General features: G+C 42.6%; 1 protein-coding gene across 5 annotated transcripts in view; it reads left to right on the top strand.

Annotated features, from left to right (window-relative positions):
- Positions 1-16,239, top strand: part of DHFR (dihydrofolate reductase) — a 40,317-nt gene that overhangs the window by 10,482 nt on the left and 13,596 nt on the right. For all 5 annotated transcript variants that reach the window (XM_073344368.1, XM_073344370.1, XM_073344369.1 and 2 more), the window contains one exon: positions 12,326-12,452. In XM_073344368.1, the coding sequence (XP_073200469.1) occupies positions 12,326-12,452 (127 nt within the window). The remainder of the gene's footprint in view (positions 1-12,325; positions 12,453-16,239) is intronic.

The following is a 16,239-nucleotide window of genomic DNA, read 5'->3' as shown; positions in this document are numbered from 1 at the left end:
CAGATGAAGGACCTTTCCTTTTTTCGGACAAGGCAGTTGATAGGCTCCATAGCCTAAAAGATTCAAAAGTGATGCTGAAGTCACTTGCCAGGCAACCACCACTACCCTTGTCTCCTGCAGCAGCTGGTTAGTCCAAACAAGGGTTTTAACATGTTGGTTAAGGACAGACTACTAGGCCCCAGAGTGCCATCTGCTCCTGCCACCCTATTTGCCAATCATTTATCCTACTTCCTAAGGGCTTGGTCCGACATCTCTTCAGATCTGAGAGTCTTAAGCACGGTGGATTTGATCAAAGACTCTACATACTCTCCTCTCTCTTCACCAATCAAAGAAAGAGCCCACGTGTATGGTGACTCGGTCAGCTTTTTTTCTGTAAGAAGAAACTGTAAGTATGGACTCAAGGAAAGATCCTTCATCTCTGGACTATCTGAATTCTAACAGAGCAAAATAACTGAACAAGAAGACTGAGATCCCCAGAGTTATTTTTGGGTAGCCCTGAGAGACTTTTTGGAAACTGACAGATTACTACAGTTCTGCTACCATTTGGAATTATAGACTCTGATTCACCTATACATATATTTTACATGATTTAACCTCTCAATAACTCTAATTTCTTTTTCATAGCTAATAAACCTATAGTTAAGTTACTATAGAATTGGCCTACCAGTGTTGTCTTTGGTGTGAGATCTAGGGTGCAACTCGACCTGGGTGAGTGAGTGGTCTCTTGGGACTGGGAGTAACCTGGAATAATTGTGATTTTTTTTTTTAATTTTTTATTTTTTTGGGTGTAAGTGACCATTTCTCACATAGTCCAGCTTGCCTAAGGGGACTATCTGTGACTCCATCATAAGACTATTATAGTACTCTGGATGTTCACATTTGGTACTGGGTTTGTGAAATCTAATTATAGAACATACCACCAGTTTGGGATGTCTGCCCTGCTTTTGATAGTCTGCCCTAATGTAGGCATTCATGTTGTGAGCTACTCTAGATATTGTGACAATGATTATCCTAGTTTCCATTATTCCTTCACTAGAGCAAGGGGACTGGTATACTGCCCCGGACTTGAAAGACACTTACTTTCATGTAGCGAACCACCAGAAGTCTTTCAGATTCGTGCTAAACGGGATCCACTACCAATTTACAGTGCTTTCATTTGGTCTGTTGGTAGCTCCTTGCATTTTGTAAAAATGCAAGGAAATGATAGCAGTATTCCTTCAAAAGTCAGGGGTCCACATGTTCCCTTACCTGGACAACTGGCTAGGGAGAGGCCAGTCCAAGTTTCAAGTACTATCCAGAATAGCCATTATGCAGTCTATCTTTGATGCACTGGGTCTCCTAGTCAATGTGGACAAATCAATTCTGAATCCAGTACAGAGAACAGAATTGATCAGGGCAGTCCTAAGCTCTACAAAGGTCAAAACTTTTCTACTGCAATCAAGGTTTGAAACGCTGTGGAGCTTAGTTATGGAACTAAAAACACATCGTGTCACTACAGTATGCAGCTGCCTCAGGCTCCTAGCCGGGAGGGAAGATGGGGTCTGTTTACATGCTGCCATGTGCCCTATGTAGTGCAGTACTCCAGGCTATACCTCAGAAAGCTACAACGATGGATAGCTTCAGTGTATTCCCCAAGCAGTCATCGCTTAGATATAAAATCATAGACTTTAAGGTCAGAAGGGACCATTATGATAGTCTAGTCTGATCTCCTGCACAACGCAGGCCACAGAATCTCATCCACCTACTCCTGTAACAAACCCCTAACCTATGTCTGAGCTATTGAAATCCTCAAATTGTGGTTTAAAGGCTTCAAGATGCAGAGAATCCTCCAGCAAGTGACCCGTGACCCATGCTGCAGAGGAAGGGGAAAAAACTCCAGGGCATCTGCCAATCTGCCCTGGAGGAAAATTCCTTCCCGACCGCAAATATGGCAATCAGTTAAACCCTGAGCATGTGGGCAAGACTCACCAGCTAGACATCCAGGAAAGAATTCTCAGTAGTAACTCAGATCCCACCCCATCTAACATCCCATCAGAGGCCACTGGACATATTTACCACTAATTGTCAAAGATCAAGACATAGTGGTTCTAGTATCAATACTAATCTTGTCCTCTCTGGATTGGTGGACAGACCGTCTGCAATTTTGTATGGGAGGGGAGTCCCTTTGCTCCCCTGCAACCAGCACATATCTTAGTCACAGATGCATTGTCCCTAGGTTGGGGAGCACACATGGAAGGAGGGGTCCTGTTACCCACACAAAAGTCTCTGTCACTTGCACACTCTAGGGGCAACCACACTTACCCTGTTCCTAGGGCTCAGGGCGTAACCTTCTGTGGGTTTGCAGGACCTTTTACCAGTGAAAAAGCCTTACACGAAATATCCTTATCCTCTATTTATTAACCATTACTAAGCAGAATACACATGCTAAGCATACAATGCTATGCTCACCAATCCTGATCAGGCAGGCAGACTTTCCATTAGCCAGACAAGGTCAGTCTCGTCTGGATCCTGGCTGCTGCACGTCACGGTCATGCAGAGGATTCTTAGCAGCTTTGATCTTAGGCTGTGTCTTAGAGATGAGTTATTCTCTTCTTCCAGGTCTTTCCTTCTTACTCTTCTGTTCCTTCTGCTGGGGTCCTTCTTGGACACCAGTTTATATAGTGACAGGTTTCAGAGTGGTAGCCATGTTACTCTGTATCAGCAAAAAGAACGAGGAGTACTTGTGGTACTAATTTAAATTTGTTAGTCTCTAAGGTGCCACAAGTACTCCTCGTTCTTTTAGTTTATATAAAAAGAACAGGAGTACTTGTGGCACCTTAGAGACTAACAAATTTATTAGAGCATAAGCTTTCTTGGGCTACTGCCCATTTCATCGGATGCATAGAATGTAACATATAGTAAGAAGATAGATATAGATAGATACATACAGAGAAGGTGGAAGTTGCCATACAAACTGTAGGAGGCTAATTAATTAACATGAGCTATTATCAGCAGGAGAAAAAACACTTTTGTAGTGATAGTCAAGATGGCCCACTTAGACAGTTGACAAGAAGGTGTGAGGATACTTAACATGGGGAAATAGATTCAATATATGTAATGACCCAGCCACTCCCTCTCTCTATTCAAACCCAAGTTAATGGTATCCAGTTTGCATATTAATTCAAGCTCAGCAGTTTCTCGTTGGAGTCTGTTTTTGAAGCTTCTCTGTTGCAAAATTGCCACGCATAAGTCTCTTACTGAGTGGCCAGAGGGGTTGAAGTGTTCTCCTACCAGTTTTTGAATGTTATGATTCCTGATGTCAGATTTGTGTCCATTTATTCTTTTGCGTAGAGGCTGTCCGGTTTGGCCAATGTACATGGCAGATTGGCATTGATGGTACGTGATGGCATATATCACATTGGTAGATGTGCAGGTAAATGAGCCCCTGATGGCGTGGCTCATGTGATTAGGTCCTATGATGGAGTCACTTGAATAAATATGTGGACAGAGTTGGCATCAGGCTTTGTTGCAAGGATAGGTTCCTGGGTTAGTGTTTTTTGGTGTGTGGTTGCTGGAGAGTATTTGCTTCAGGTTGGTGGGCTGTCTCCCATGATCTGTGAGAGTGAGGGATCGTTTTTCAGGATAGGTTGTAAATCTTTGATGCGCTGGAGAGGTTTTAGTTGGGGGCTGAAGGTGACAGTTAGTGGCGTTCTGTTATTTTCTTTGTTGGGCCTGTCCTGTAGTAGGTGACTTCTGGGTACTCTTCTGGCTCTGTCAATCTGTTTTTTCACTTCCGCAGGTGGGTAGTGTAGTTGTAAGAATGCTTGATAGAGATCTTGTAGGTGTTTGTCTCTGTCTGAGGGATTGGAGCAAATGCGGTTGTATCGTAGAGCTTGGCTGTAGACAATGGCTCGTGTGGTGTGTCCTGGATGGAAGCTAGAGGCATGTAGGTAAGTATAGCAGTCAGTAGGTTTCCGGTATAGGGTGGTGGCTATGTGACCATCAGTTATTAGCACAGTAGTGTCCAGGAAATGGACCACTTGTGTGGATTGGTCTAGGCTGAAGTTGATGGTGGGATGGAAATTGATGAAATCATGGTGGAATTCCTCAAGGGCTTCTTTTCCATGGGTCCAGATGATGAAGATTTCATCGATGTAGCGCAAGTAGAGTGATATGCCATCATGTGCCATCAATGCGTGTCTGCCATGTACATTGGCCAAACCAGACAGTCTCTACGCAAAAGAATAAATGGACACAAATCTGACATCAGGAATCATAACATTCAAAAACCGATAGAACACTTCAACCTCTCTGGCCAATCGGTAAAAGACTTATGGGCGGCAATTTTGCAACAGAAAAGCTTCAAAAACAGACTCCAACGAGAAACTGCTGAGCTTGAATTAATATGCAAACTGGATACCATTAACTTGGGTTTGAATAGAGAGTGGGAATGGCTGGGTCATTAAACATATTGAATCTATTTCCCCATGTTAAGTATACTCACACCTTCTTGTCAACTGTCTAAGTGGGCCATCTTGATTATCACTACAGAAGTGTTTTTTCTCCTGCTGATAATAGCTCATGTTAATTAATTAGCCTCTTACAGTTTATATGGCAACTTCCACCTTCTCTGTGTGTGTGTGTGTGTGTGTGTGTGTGTGTGTGTGTGTGTGTATTATCTCTTCTTACTATATGTTCCATTCTATGTATCTAATAAAGTGGGCCATAGCCCACGAAAGCTTATGCTCTAATAAATTTGTTAGCCTCTAAGGTGCCACAAGTCCTCCTGTTCTTTTTGCGGATACAGACTAACACAGATGCTACTCTGAAACCTTAGTTTATATAGTGAAACTTGAGTCCTGCTTAGCTATACCTTAACCAATCATTTTACTAAAATATTATTAAACAATTCTCTAATCAATCCTAATATATTGTAAAACAATTCTTTAACCAGTCATACCCCCACCACCTTAATTGATTTACACCTAGCAAAATTATTTGTGTAACAGGCAGAAACCATCAAAAAACCAGACCGAGATCATACAGACAAACAATAGAGAAGGACGACTTGTGGCACCTGAAACCTGTCAATAGAGAAGTGGGGACCATAAAGACAGAACAATAAAGAAATGAGGATTTCACAGCCATAACTATCAATAAGTGATTTCTTGCCAGACAGAGTGCTATCAAAATAAGTTTTCTTTAACCATTTTAAGATTTATTTCTTTATCTGGTGATGGTGGATGCTAGTAGGACAGGATCACCATAACAGCTCAATATTACATTGTTTTAATGTAATTTAGATGGAATGTGAGGATGAGACTTTCTGCTTCTTGGCTAGTGGCTGCAGCTCTCCTAATATGGTGCCAGACAAAGGCCTTAGGCCTTACAATAGGGCTACAGGAAAAGGTCTTATCCTAACCGTCCCTGCAGACTCAGGGGCTATGGTCTTCCAAGATCTGAACGCTCATATAAACATCAGAGACTTGGGAGCTGTCCATCTTGCGTGCTTGGCCTTTCTTCTACGTGTCAAGGGAAAGAGTTGCTGTGTTGTCTGTTAATACTAGCAGATAGTTTTATGTGACTAGACAAGGAGGCCGTTCCACTCAGTTGTGCCAGGAGGTTATCCTCTGATGGGAGTTTTATATAGTTGGCTCCATTCACCTCCGAGCTGCTTACCTTCCAGGGGTGCAGAATATGCTTGCAGACCAAATGAGCAGGTCCTTCTCCGATCACTATGATTGGCCACTACATCTGGACATGGCCAGATCCATCTTCCTACCATAGGTGACTCTCCAAGAGGGCCTGTTTGCAACAGGGACCAATAGAAAGTTCCATCACTTCTGTTCCTGTGGGGGTTGGGGAGGTATCACAGCCCAGGTTTATTGACAGGTGCATTTCTGCAGCCCTGGAGGAACACCTTACTATATGCTTTCCATCTGATTCTTTTACTGCCTGAAGTTTTGTCCAAGATCAAACAGGACCATGCTCACCTTATACTTATAGCACCAGAGTGGCCTTGGCAGCACTAGTCCTTGACCCTGCTAACCTTGTCAGTCAGACCTCCACTGTCTCTTCCACGGGGTCCAGACATGATTTCCCAGGACCATGGCGACCTCCTCTACCTCAATCTGCAGGCCCTTCATATGACAGCTAGGATGTTTCGTGGCTAAGGCTACATTTTAGTCACGGCTATTTTTAGTAAAAGTCATGGGCATTGAACAAAAATTCAAGGCCCATGACCTGTCCAGGACTTTTACTATATACCCCTGACTAAAACTTGGGGGTGAGAGGCAGTTCTGGGGGGTGGCCCTGGGGGTGCCAGGACCCAGAGGGGGCACCACAGGTGCTCGGGGGTGGATTGGCAGGGATGGGGCAGGTTCCCAACCCTGCTCCTGGGAAGTAGCAACCTCCAGCTCTTAATTCCACATTCTGCCTCCATTCCACCCCAAACCCTGGTTGTGCAGCTCCCATTGGCTGGGAACCATGGCCAGTGCCTGCCGGCGGGGGCAACATGTCGAGCTAGGAGCTAAGGAAGGGGAGGCGCCCCCCCCCGGTAAGCACCGCCCCCCACCCACCCACATTCCTGCTGCTGAGGGATGGGGGGCCTGAAACTACCCCAGCAGCAACCAGTGTGACTGGCCCAGGGGCTGCCTGAGCTTCTCAGGCGGCTCATGGGCTGCTGCAGAGGTCACAGAATCCATGACAAACATGGAGCCTTATTCATGGCTAACACCATTAGAAAAGGCTTGCAAAAAGTACTTCTAAATAGTAGAAAGTCTTCAGACAGGAATACTTACCTGGCTACATAGAAGTATCCGGTTCCACCAGAACAGTGTTCCTCTGGAGTGAGCTCCTATCCAACATATGATGAATTATCTTCTGAACCTAAAACATCAAGGTCTAGCAGTTAGCGCTATCAAGGTTCATCTAGCAACTATTTCAGCTTTCTATCTGTTGGTGAACAACAAATCTGTTTGTTTGTTTGTTTGTTTTTCCCCAGTCCCCTTGCTATCGGGTTTTTGAAAGGCCTGAATAGAATATTCCCACAGGTACAAGAACATATTCTCCCATGGGAGCTGAACCTGGTATTAGCAAACTTAATGGGACCGTCCTTTAAACCACTCGCAATTCATTCTCTACCCCACCTCTCTGTGAAGGTGGCGCTTTTGATCACAATTACCTTGACAAGAAGAGTGGGCAAGTTGAGAGCTTTGGTTTCAGAGCTTCCCTATGCAGTCTTCTTTAAGGACAAGGTTTACCTTTGCTTTCACATCAGGTTCCTGACAAAAGTGGTATCCAACTCTCATTTTAATCAGGCAATCTATTCGCCAACTTTCTTTTGAAAGCCTCATGCTCCTAGAGATGAAGAAAAGCTCTGCTCATTAGACATCAGAAGAGTTTTAGCCTTTTACCTGGACCATACTAAGTCATTTAGATCATCACAATTGTTCATTGTGGTGGTGAACAGAAGGAAAGGCCACAAGTATCTATCTGTTCAGAGGATTTCCTCCTGGATTTCTTTGTGTATTCATTTGTGTTACCAGGTGGCTAATGTCACTCCACCAGCTGGAAAGCTAGCCTGTTCAACTAGGGCACATGCAGAATCTGAAGCTTTTCTGGCACAAATTTCTATTCTGGACATTTGCAAAGTCGCAAGTTGGTCATCAGTACACACATTTGCTTTTCATTACGCTATATCCTATCAGTCCAGGAACAGTACCAGATTCAGGCCTTTTGTTCTACAGTCACTGTTCAAATAGACTGCAGGCCTACCTCCAGATGAATCTGCTTGTGAGTCATCTACAGGGGAACAAACATTTGTAATCAGTTGAAGAAGAAAAAATGGTTACCGACCTTTCCATAACTGTTGTACTGTTGAAATGTGTTGCACATGTCCATTTCATGACCCACCTTCCTTCTCCTCTCTGTTGAAGTCTGTACAGCAAGGAGAAACTGGGTGGGGGGAGGGTGTTGAGGACAGCTCCACCCTGTATACTTTATATCTTCATGCAGAGATGCGCAGCACTAGAGGGCACTCGAGGCACCCTGACAGGTAACGGGGAGGCGAAGGGGAGACGGGAATCTGTCAGTCATGCACTGGGCACACACTCACCTGCAGTAGAATGAATGCGTGCAACACATCTCAAAAAACAACTAGTAACCATTTATTACCCCACATAACATCATTACTCTAGTTCCAATACATGAGTGGACCGCCTAATTGTTGTCCACAATGTTACTTGATATAAGAGAGAGAGGTTACGGTATTTCCAGGAGCCAGAGAAACTACCGTAATTTTATTCCCAGTCACCTATGAATCTTCATAATAAAGGCTACTGGATTGCTTAATGAGATAGAGATGAAGTGCTTGCCTATGCCACCAGTTCAAATCCAAAGGATCCCATGCTGCAGTGTGTAATATACAGGCAGATTGCTGTGCTCACATGGAGCCCCACTGAAATCAACGGGTATTCGTATGGGTTCAGCAGTCCATCCTCATACTATACAGGGCTTGCGGGATCAGGGTCAAAAGGTGTTTCCCTCTGAGATTTTTTAATGTCCCATGTCATAAATTTTAATTTGAATCCAGTTCTCAGGGAACAAGTATTCCATGTTTCTCACTCTCAGGCGCATACATCATTATAATTGGCATTAATTAGCCATCTTATTACCCAGATCTGGGCCTGGAAACTATTTTACTCTCATACCCCTGGAGCTGGCCCCTCTGGAACATTGTTGGTGGGATAGTCATGGTTTGTTCTCCACCTGTTCTGTGGATAACCCCAATATCCAAAGCAGTCAATTCAGCATTCTTCATGTGTGCATTCTTGAATTCACTTTAACATATCATATGTGTGTGTATCAAATCTACATGCAGACATTTTGAGCCTTCTCATAATCTCCCTAGTTCCTGCATTTAATCACACTTCTATAGTTTCTTGACTGCTTGGTAATTTGATTGCTTATGTTGCTTTTTGCGGATTTTCTTTTTCTATTTAGTTTTGTTTTGTTTTGGGTAGTAATAGCCTTCAAGGGAAAACATATACTTCCAGTTTCTCAGAGCCTTGCTCCATGCTTCTCTTAAGCTACCACACTCCCTAGTGACAAGCAAATGTTAACTTGTAAACATCCGTAACCAGAAGCCAATAAATGTAAATGTCTTGCAGGTTGGATAATTCTTCATGACTCTTTCTACATTCTTCCCCATTTTGAGATCCTCTATTAATTTATTCCCCTACCCTGCTCAGTAGAGCCAAATAAAAGAAAACTGTAACATGTCCAAACACTCTTGAAATTATGCACTGAATAGCATTTAGCATGTGAAAAGTAAATTGAAGCCAAAATAAAGTAGAAAGGAATCCCACTTGGCAAATGTGTAATGCAGATTAGAGCTTTTCCTGAAGTGATGAAGATGTTTATTCATTTTATATATAGCACTCTGTGAAGTTAATTTTTGCAGCTGCTAGAGCCATGCTCTATTGTTATGCTGTTCTGTGCAAAGATTGTTGTTGTTTGCGGGGGTAGGGGGAAGTAATTGTTTTCATTACTAAGGAGACTGGAAGTGCATTAAACAAGAGTCAGAAACCTTTTTATTTGACCAAAATTGTTAAAACAGTTAAAAGACAGGACTGTGTGTAAATGTTTGAAAGAACATATTGGCTACAGGAAATCTGATAGATAGACCACCCAAACTATAAAGAGTAGCAGTAGGGAGAAAGTATGTAGCTAATTTTAGCTACATTACACTGTGCTGCCCATAACTGGGTTAAGCAATGTCACACATCTGCTCCTAGCCCTGCAGCATTTAAAGATTTCAGTAATCATCCAAAATTTTAACTTTCTCAAGAGGATACCCTATTTAGTATTGTATCCCCATCAGCCATTGTATCGGTCTACAAATGGAGGGCCCAATCCTGCTCTTCAACAAAACAAACAAACAAAAACACCTGGGCATGCATATGTAACCGTAGTGTGTTACTCATAATTCTGTGGAGGATTTGTTTTCTTTTGTTTATGGACATTTGACTAGAACAGTGGTTCTCAACCTTGCCACACTACTGTACCCCTTTCAGGAAGCTGATTTGTCTTGCATATTCCCAAATTACACCTCACTTAAAAACAACTTGCTTACAAAATATACAAAAGTGTCACAGCCATTATTACTGAAAAATTGCTTACTTTTTCCTTTTTATCAAATAATTATAAAATAAATCAATTGGAATAAAAATATTGTACTTACATTTCAGTGTATAGTATGTAGAACAGCATAAACAAGTCACTGTCTGTATGAAATTTTAGTTTGTACTGACTTTGCTAGTGCAACTAGGCAAGTATCTAGATGAATTGATGTACCCCCGGAAGACCTCTGCATACCGACAGGGATACATGTACCCCTAGTTGAAAACCACTGGACTAGAAAAAAAACTGGTGGAAAATATTGCAAGAGAATACGTTTTACATGATATAAATTTTATAAATCTTTTTCCTAAAATAGCCAAAGACCTGTACAGACCTGATTTATATTAATAGAATTGTGTGCATTGACAGAAGTTTGTAGTACCTAAAGTACTTTAAAAGCTAAACTTTTGGGGCACAGCTTCAAATCTGCAGGTAATGACTGCACATCCAGTCAAATAGAAGTTCAAATTAGCATTGTCATCTTTGGGGAGAGGGAAAAATTAAAGTAACTTGGGTTTTTTTGGCAGGGGTTAGAGCAGGGGTCGGCAACCTTACAGAAGTGGTGTGCCGAGTCTTCATTTATTCACTCTAACTTAAGGTTTTGCGTGCCGGTAATACATTTTAATGTTTTTAGAAGGTCTCTCTCTATAAATCTATATTATATAACTAAACTATTGTTGTATGTAAAGTAAAGAAGGTTTTTAAAATGTTTAAGAAGCTTAATTTAAAATTAAATTAAAATGCAGATATTATCAGTTTAGTGCAGTGGTTCTTAACCTGGGGTGCATGCACCTTCTGGGGATGCGAGATGCCCTTTCTGGGGGTGCGAGACATGTGAGATTTTTTTAGAGGGTAAATCACTGAAAACACAAATTAAGCACAGTCATATAAGTACAGCTACTTTGTTTCATCAAACCTATGTATTTATTAACATTATACATTTTTTTAATGATTACTGTCAGATACAAATTTTTTGAGTTTTTCCAGTTTTTAAGCTAATTGTAGTGTAATTTTTTATAAGGGCTGCAGAGTGCTGGGCCCAGGCCAGGAACAGAGCCCTGAGCTGGCTACCGGTACCCCAAGCCAGCAGGAGGGCTGAGCAGGGCCAGAGGCCCGGACCCCGGCTGGCAGGGGGCTGGGCGGCTAGAACCCCAGACCAGCAGCGAGGTGTGCGGGGCCGGCAGCTGGTATCTCAGGCCGGCAGCAGGCTGAGCAGGGCAGATGGCCGGGACCCCGGCTGGCAAGGGGCCAGCGGCCGGAACCCCAGACTGTCACCGGGCTGAGCTGGGTGGCAGACAGAACCCCAGACCAACAGCAGCTCACCCGCTGGTGGTCTGGGGTTTGGCCGGTTTCTACCAGCCAGGGTCCTGGCCGCCGGCTCCGCTCAGCCCGCTGCCAGCTGGGGGTTCCGTTCACTCAGGCCAGCAGCGGGCTGAGTGGGGCCAGTGGCCGAGACCCTGGCTGGCAAGGGGCCGGTGGCCGGAACTCCAGACCGGCAGCGGGCTGAGAGGGGCCAGCAGACGGAACCCCAGACCAGCGGCGGGCTGAGCAGCTCAGCCTGCTGCTGGTCTGGGGTTCCATCCGCCGGCTCCTGCCAACCAGGGTCCTAGCCACCGGCCCTGCTCAGCCCGCTGCCAGCCTGGGTTTTCATTCACCCAGGCTGGCAGCCGGGACCCCGGCTGGCAGTAGAGTGCCAGGAAAAATCGGCTTGCGTGCTGCTGGTTGCCAACCCCTGGGTTAGAGAGAGGGGATTGTTGTGTGTCTAGCTTCATTATGAAAAGCATAATTCTAGTAGGAGTCAGGTTGAAACAGAAGTCTGGTAGTTTAATTAGACTTATCAATCTATGTCTCTTGTGTTGTTTAAATAAATATCCAATACAAAATTTAAACCCCATAATTTATAATACAACTTAATTAGTTGTTTGTTAAAATAAAATGCTGATTTGTAATGCAGAAGATTCTATTCCACTGTATGGTGGGAACTTTTAATTAAACTTCTTATTTTAAAAAAAGTCTACCTTGTTGCTAAAGATTGTGCTAAATGTAAAATGTATTTGGACATGTTTATAAACAAATTTAGACAAAATATAAAGTAGCTACTTAAATTACACTATCATGGCGAACACACTCTACAGCTATTAAGCAATAAAACTTTATTTTCTAGGGAAACCCCAAAAGGAGCAGATTACCTTGCCAAAAGTCTGGATGATGCTTTAGTTCTTCTGGACTCACCAGAGTTAAAAAGTAAGGTAGACATGGTTTGGATCATCGGAGGCAGTTCTGTTTATAAGGTACAGTTGGAACACTAAATTAATACTCTTAAAATGGTATTGTGGGACCATGAGAGGTGGGAGCCAGATGGCTCAGCAGTTAGCACACGCATACAATAACTTGTAATTGTATTGATCAAGTACTTATGACAGGACTAGCACTGGGGATGCTCAAAGCCATATTGGCTGGCTCCAACTGGATAGGCAGCTACTAGCAACAAACTCTCAAAAGTTGACCTTTTTATACCTTATTTACCACATACATATGACTATGGCCACTATTTCTCGAATCCTTTCCTTTGCTAAAACCAGTTAGAACCATCTTTGATAATTGGGGTTTCTTCAAAGACTTTCCTCCTATCTTATCAGCCATATTCCAGGTCCAGTATTTGCAATCAAACATACCATCTTTCAAGGCCTTTCCACAACTGCTACCCATCTGCACTTTACAACAAACTGCAAAGCATGTATAAATTTTTAGCTAAGCTAATTTAACCCTTTACATTATACTTATCTAATCCTACAGCTGGGCTGCAGGAAGGGCCCTGCAGTTGCAGCTCATGGCCACTAGAAGGTACTGTGGACCTGTGTGGAAGCAAAAGGAATTCTGGGAAGAGCAGGCAAGCAGTGAGGCGGCAGCAGCAACAAGCAGAGATAGTAGTGGAGACAGAAAGTGAGGCGTGTACCTAGTGTTGGCCCTAACCTCCTCCACCTAGCAACCAGCCATGCCCCATGCAGACACTCCCATCCCAAACCACTCATCTTCCCTTATCCACACAACAGGTTTCAGCTACCCCTGACACCATCCCTATCCCCACAAAGCCACCTCGTTAACCATTATCAGCTTCTTCTGGACACTCTCTCTCTCCACACATACACCCTCATACCAGATTTAGTCTGGTAATGTTTTTGAGCATGGAAAAAATTATCAGTGATCATCGATTCTAGATCAATGTTCTGCCAACCTCAATGTGTACTTTACAAAAAGGTATGTTTCTTGAACCCGCCTCACTATAACTGATTAAAGTAAATGTATATCTTTTCCCTGTAATGGAAAATTAGGTGTCACTAAGTTCTTATTCAATCATAAGTTCATTTAATAATTGTAAGAAATACATTGTTTTAAAAAATATTTTAATCTTTCACATTATTATCTCACTAATCTGCTATCTTGAAATCGTTTAGTGCAGGTTTTTTTCCCCCACAAGATGCTTACCTAGCTTTATGCCCAGTTTCTTGAACAACTTGTAAAGGAAAATATAGAAATAGTAGTTACCCTTCATTACCCAACATCTGAGCCCTCTGCTTCCATATTTAATGAAGATACCTTTTTTGGTGGAACTCTTTTCAGATTTGGCGTAATTACAAAATGGGAACAAGAGAGTTGACTTGGCTTCTGTCAAGGTTTCTTCCCCACTCTGAACTCTAGGATACAGATGTGGGGACCTGCATGAAAGACCTCCCTAAGCTTATTCTTACTAGCTTAGGTTAAAAATTTCCCCAAGGTACAAACTTTGCCTTGTCCTTGAACCGTATGCTGCCGCCACCACCAAGTGCCTTACATAAAGACCAGGGAAAGAGCCCACTTGGAGACGTCTTCCCCCAAAATATCCCCCCAAGCCCTATACCCCCTTTCCTGGGGAAGGTTTGATTAAAAATTCTCACCAATTTGTACAGGTGAACACGGACCCAAACCCTTGGATCTTAAGAACAATGAAAAATCAATCGGGTTCTCAAAAGAAGAATTTTAATTAAAGAAAAGGTAAAAGAATCACCTCTGTAAAATCAGGATGGTAAATACCTTACAGGGAAATCTGATTCAAAACATAGAGAATCCCTCTAGGCAAAACCTTAAGTTACAAAAAGATACAAACAGGAATATACATTCCATCCAGCGCAGCTTATTTTACTAGCCATTAAACAAAAGGAAATCTAGCACATTTCTAGCTAGATTACTTACTAATTAACAGTTGTACGGCTGCATTCCTGATCTGTTCCTGGCAGATCTGTTCCTGGCAAAAGCATCACACAAACAGACGAACCCTTTGTTCCCCCCACTCCAGATTTGAAGTATCTTGTCTCCTCATTGGTCATTTTGGTCAGGTGCCAGCAAGGTTATCTTAGCTTATTAACACTTTACAGGTGAAAGGGTTTTGCCTCTGGCCAGGAGGGATTTTATAGCACTGTATACAGAAAGGTGATTACCCTTCCCTTTATATTTATGACAGTTTCTGTCTGCAGTTCAGAAGAAAGGGCAACTTACGCAGAAGTAATTTCTTCTTGCACATCCAGTGGTTCAAAATATGTATTTTAATGTTCCCTCCTCTTACAGTGAATTTATTCTGTACTGTAGACTTCTAACCTAGTTAACTGTTTTTATCTTGTGCACTGTTTTTTGCTGCCTTGCAGACAACAATGCTATTTGGAACCACAGCACACCTACCCTTGTTTAGAAAAATAATAATTTGCAAGGTGGATACGATAAACAGACTTGATCAAAAGCGGCTTGATCAACATAATAGAATCTGATTTTAAATTTAACTGTTTCCATTATTTCAAGTATCTAATCAAGAGATTTTGTGAAAGCTTGTAGCTTACTGAGAAAAATCTGACAGTTGTGTACGGAATTGTGCATTTAAACTAGCATTATGATTTTAATTATAAGTGATGAAAAGTGAAGGTAATATTTTTAGTGCTTACATCAGGGATGTACTGTAGTTGTGTGATAAAGACTTCTGGAAGATTACCATGTAGAGACGTGCAGGTAGAAAATTATCTGTGTGGATACTAAATGCCTGCTGTTAATTTAAATGAATCATTTTATCCATTGATAGTAGATATCTGCTTTTTAAAGCTTTATTTTGATCGTACTACTTTGTGTGACTTAATGAAGGTATAGGGCCAGTTTTTATTATTAGATGCACGCCCATGTTGGAGGCAGTAATGAGCCACCACCTCTTAAATGGAAGATTCAGGAGACAGTGTGCCTCAAAGACAATGCTGCCTGGAGATCCTGAGAAGAACAGCCATTGCATCACCCTTTAAGATAACGTAGCCTGTGCTCTTCTCAGCTGGTCACTGTGAGGGACTCTAGCCTCACCTCTTCTCTGCCTCTTTTGGTGTAGGGATGCTTAGGTGAGCTCATGGACTACAGTTGTTTCTGTTCTCTGAATCCGTGTGCAGGCAAGAGAGTGGAAGGACTAGGAGATGTCTCGTGACCAAGTTGGCTTAAAAAACATAGACTCTAAAGGAAATATTGTCCAGGGAATTCTGGCTTGCCCACTTTTCACTTCAGTGGAGCCTTAAAGAAGCAAGATCTTTCACATTCCTATAGACCCCAGCTCAGCAGTGTATAAACACAGCCAGGGTGGACGCTCTCAGAATCTGCTTATGATCCAAACATCACCTCATGCTGCAGGGCAAGATATCAGCATAACTGAGTTAATTTACACCCAGATTAATCCCAGACAACTGGGAACTTCATCCTTCTACTTTATTGATCATACCTCCTCGAATGCACTTTGTGGCCATTGGCTTCAGAATATTGTCAGCAGGTTCAATGATCTCTGGGACGTTAGTGGTAAATATCCTGTTTAACCACTAGACTTTAAACCAGGGGTAAATGTCATCTAATGACTTCAGTCCTTTCCATTCCTAACTTCCTGGAATACTGGAAAGGCTGGTGTAGGAGAGAACCATGATATTTCTAGTATCCCCAGACTGACCTTTGTTATCTTAGTATTCACAACACGGAATGAGGGCACTGACTTCCCTTTTAAGCCTTTCTCTCTGGAATAAGCTGTCACGC

This window comes from Lepidochelys kempii, chromosome 5 (genome assembly GCF_965140285.1).
Source record: "Lepidochelys kempii isolate rLepKem1 chromosome 5, rLepKem1.hap1, whole genome shotgun sequence".
Lineage (NCBI taxonomy): Eukaryota > Metazoa > Chordata > Testudines > Cheloniidae > Lepidochelys > Lepidochelys kempii.
This window is presented reverse-complemented; position numbering and strand designations above follow the sequence as displayed.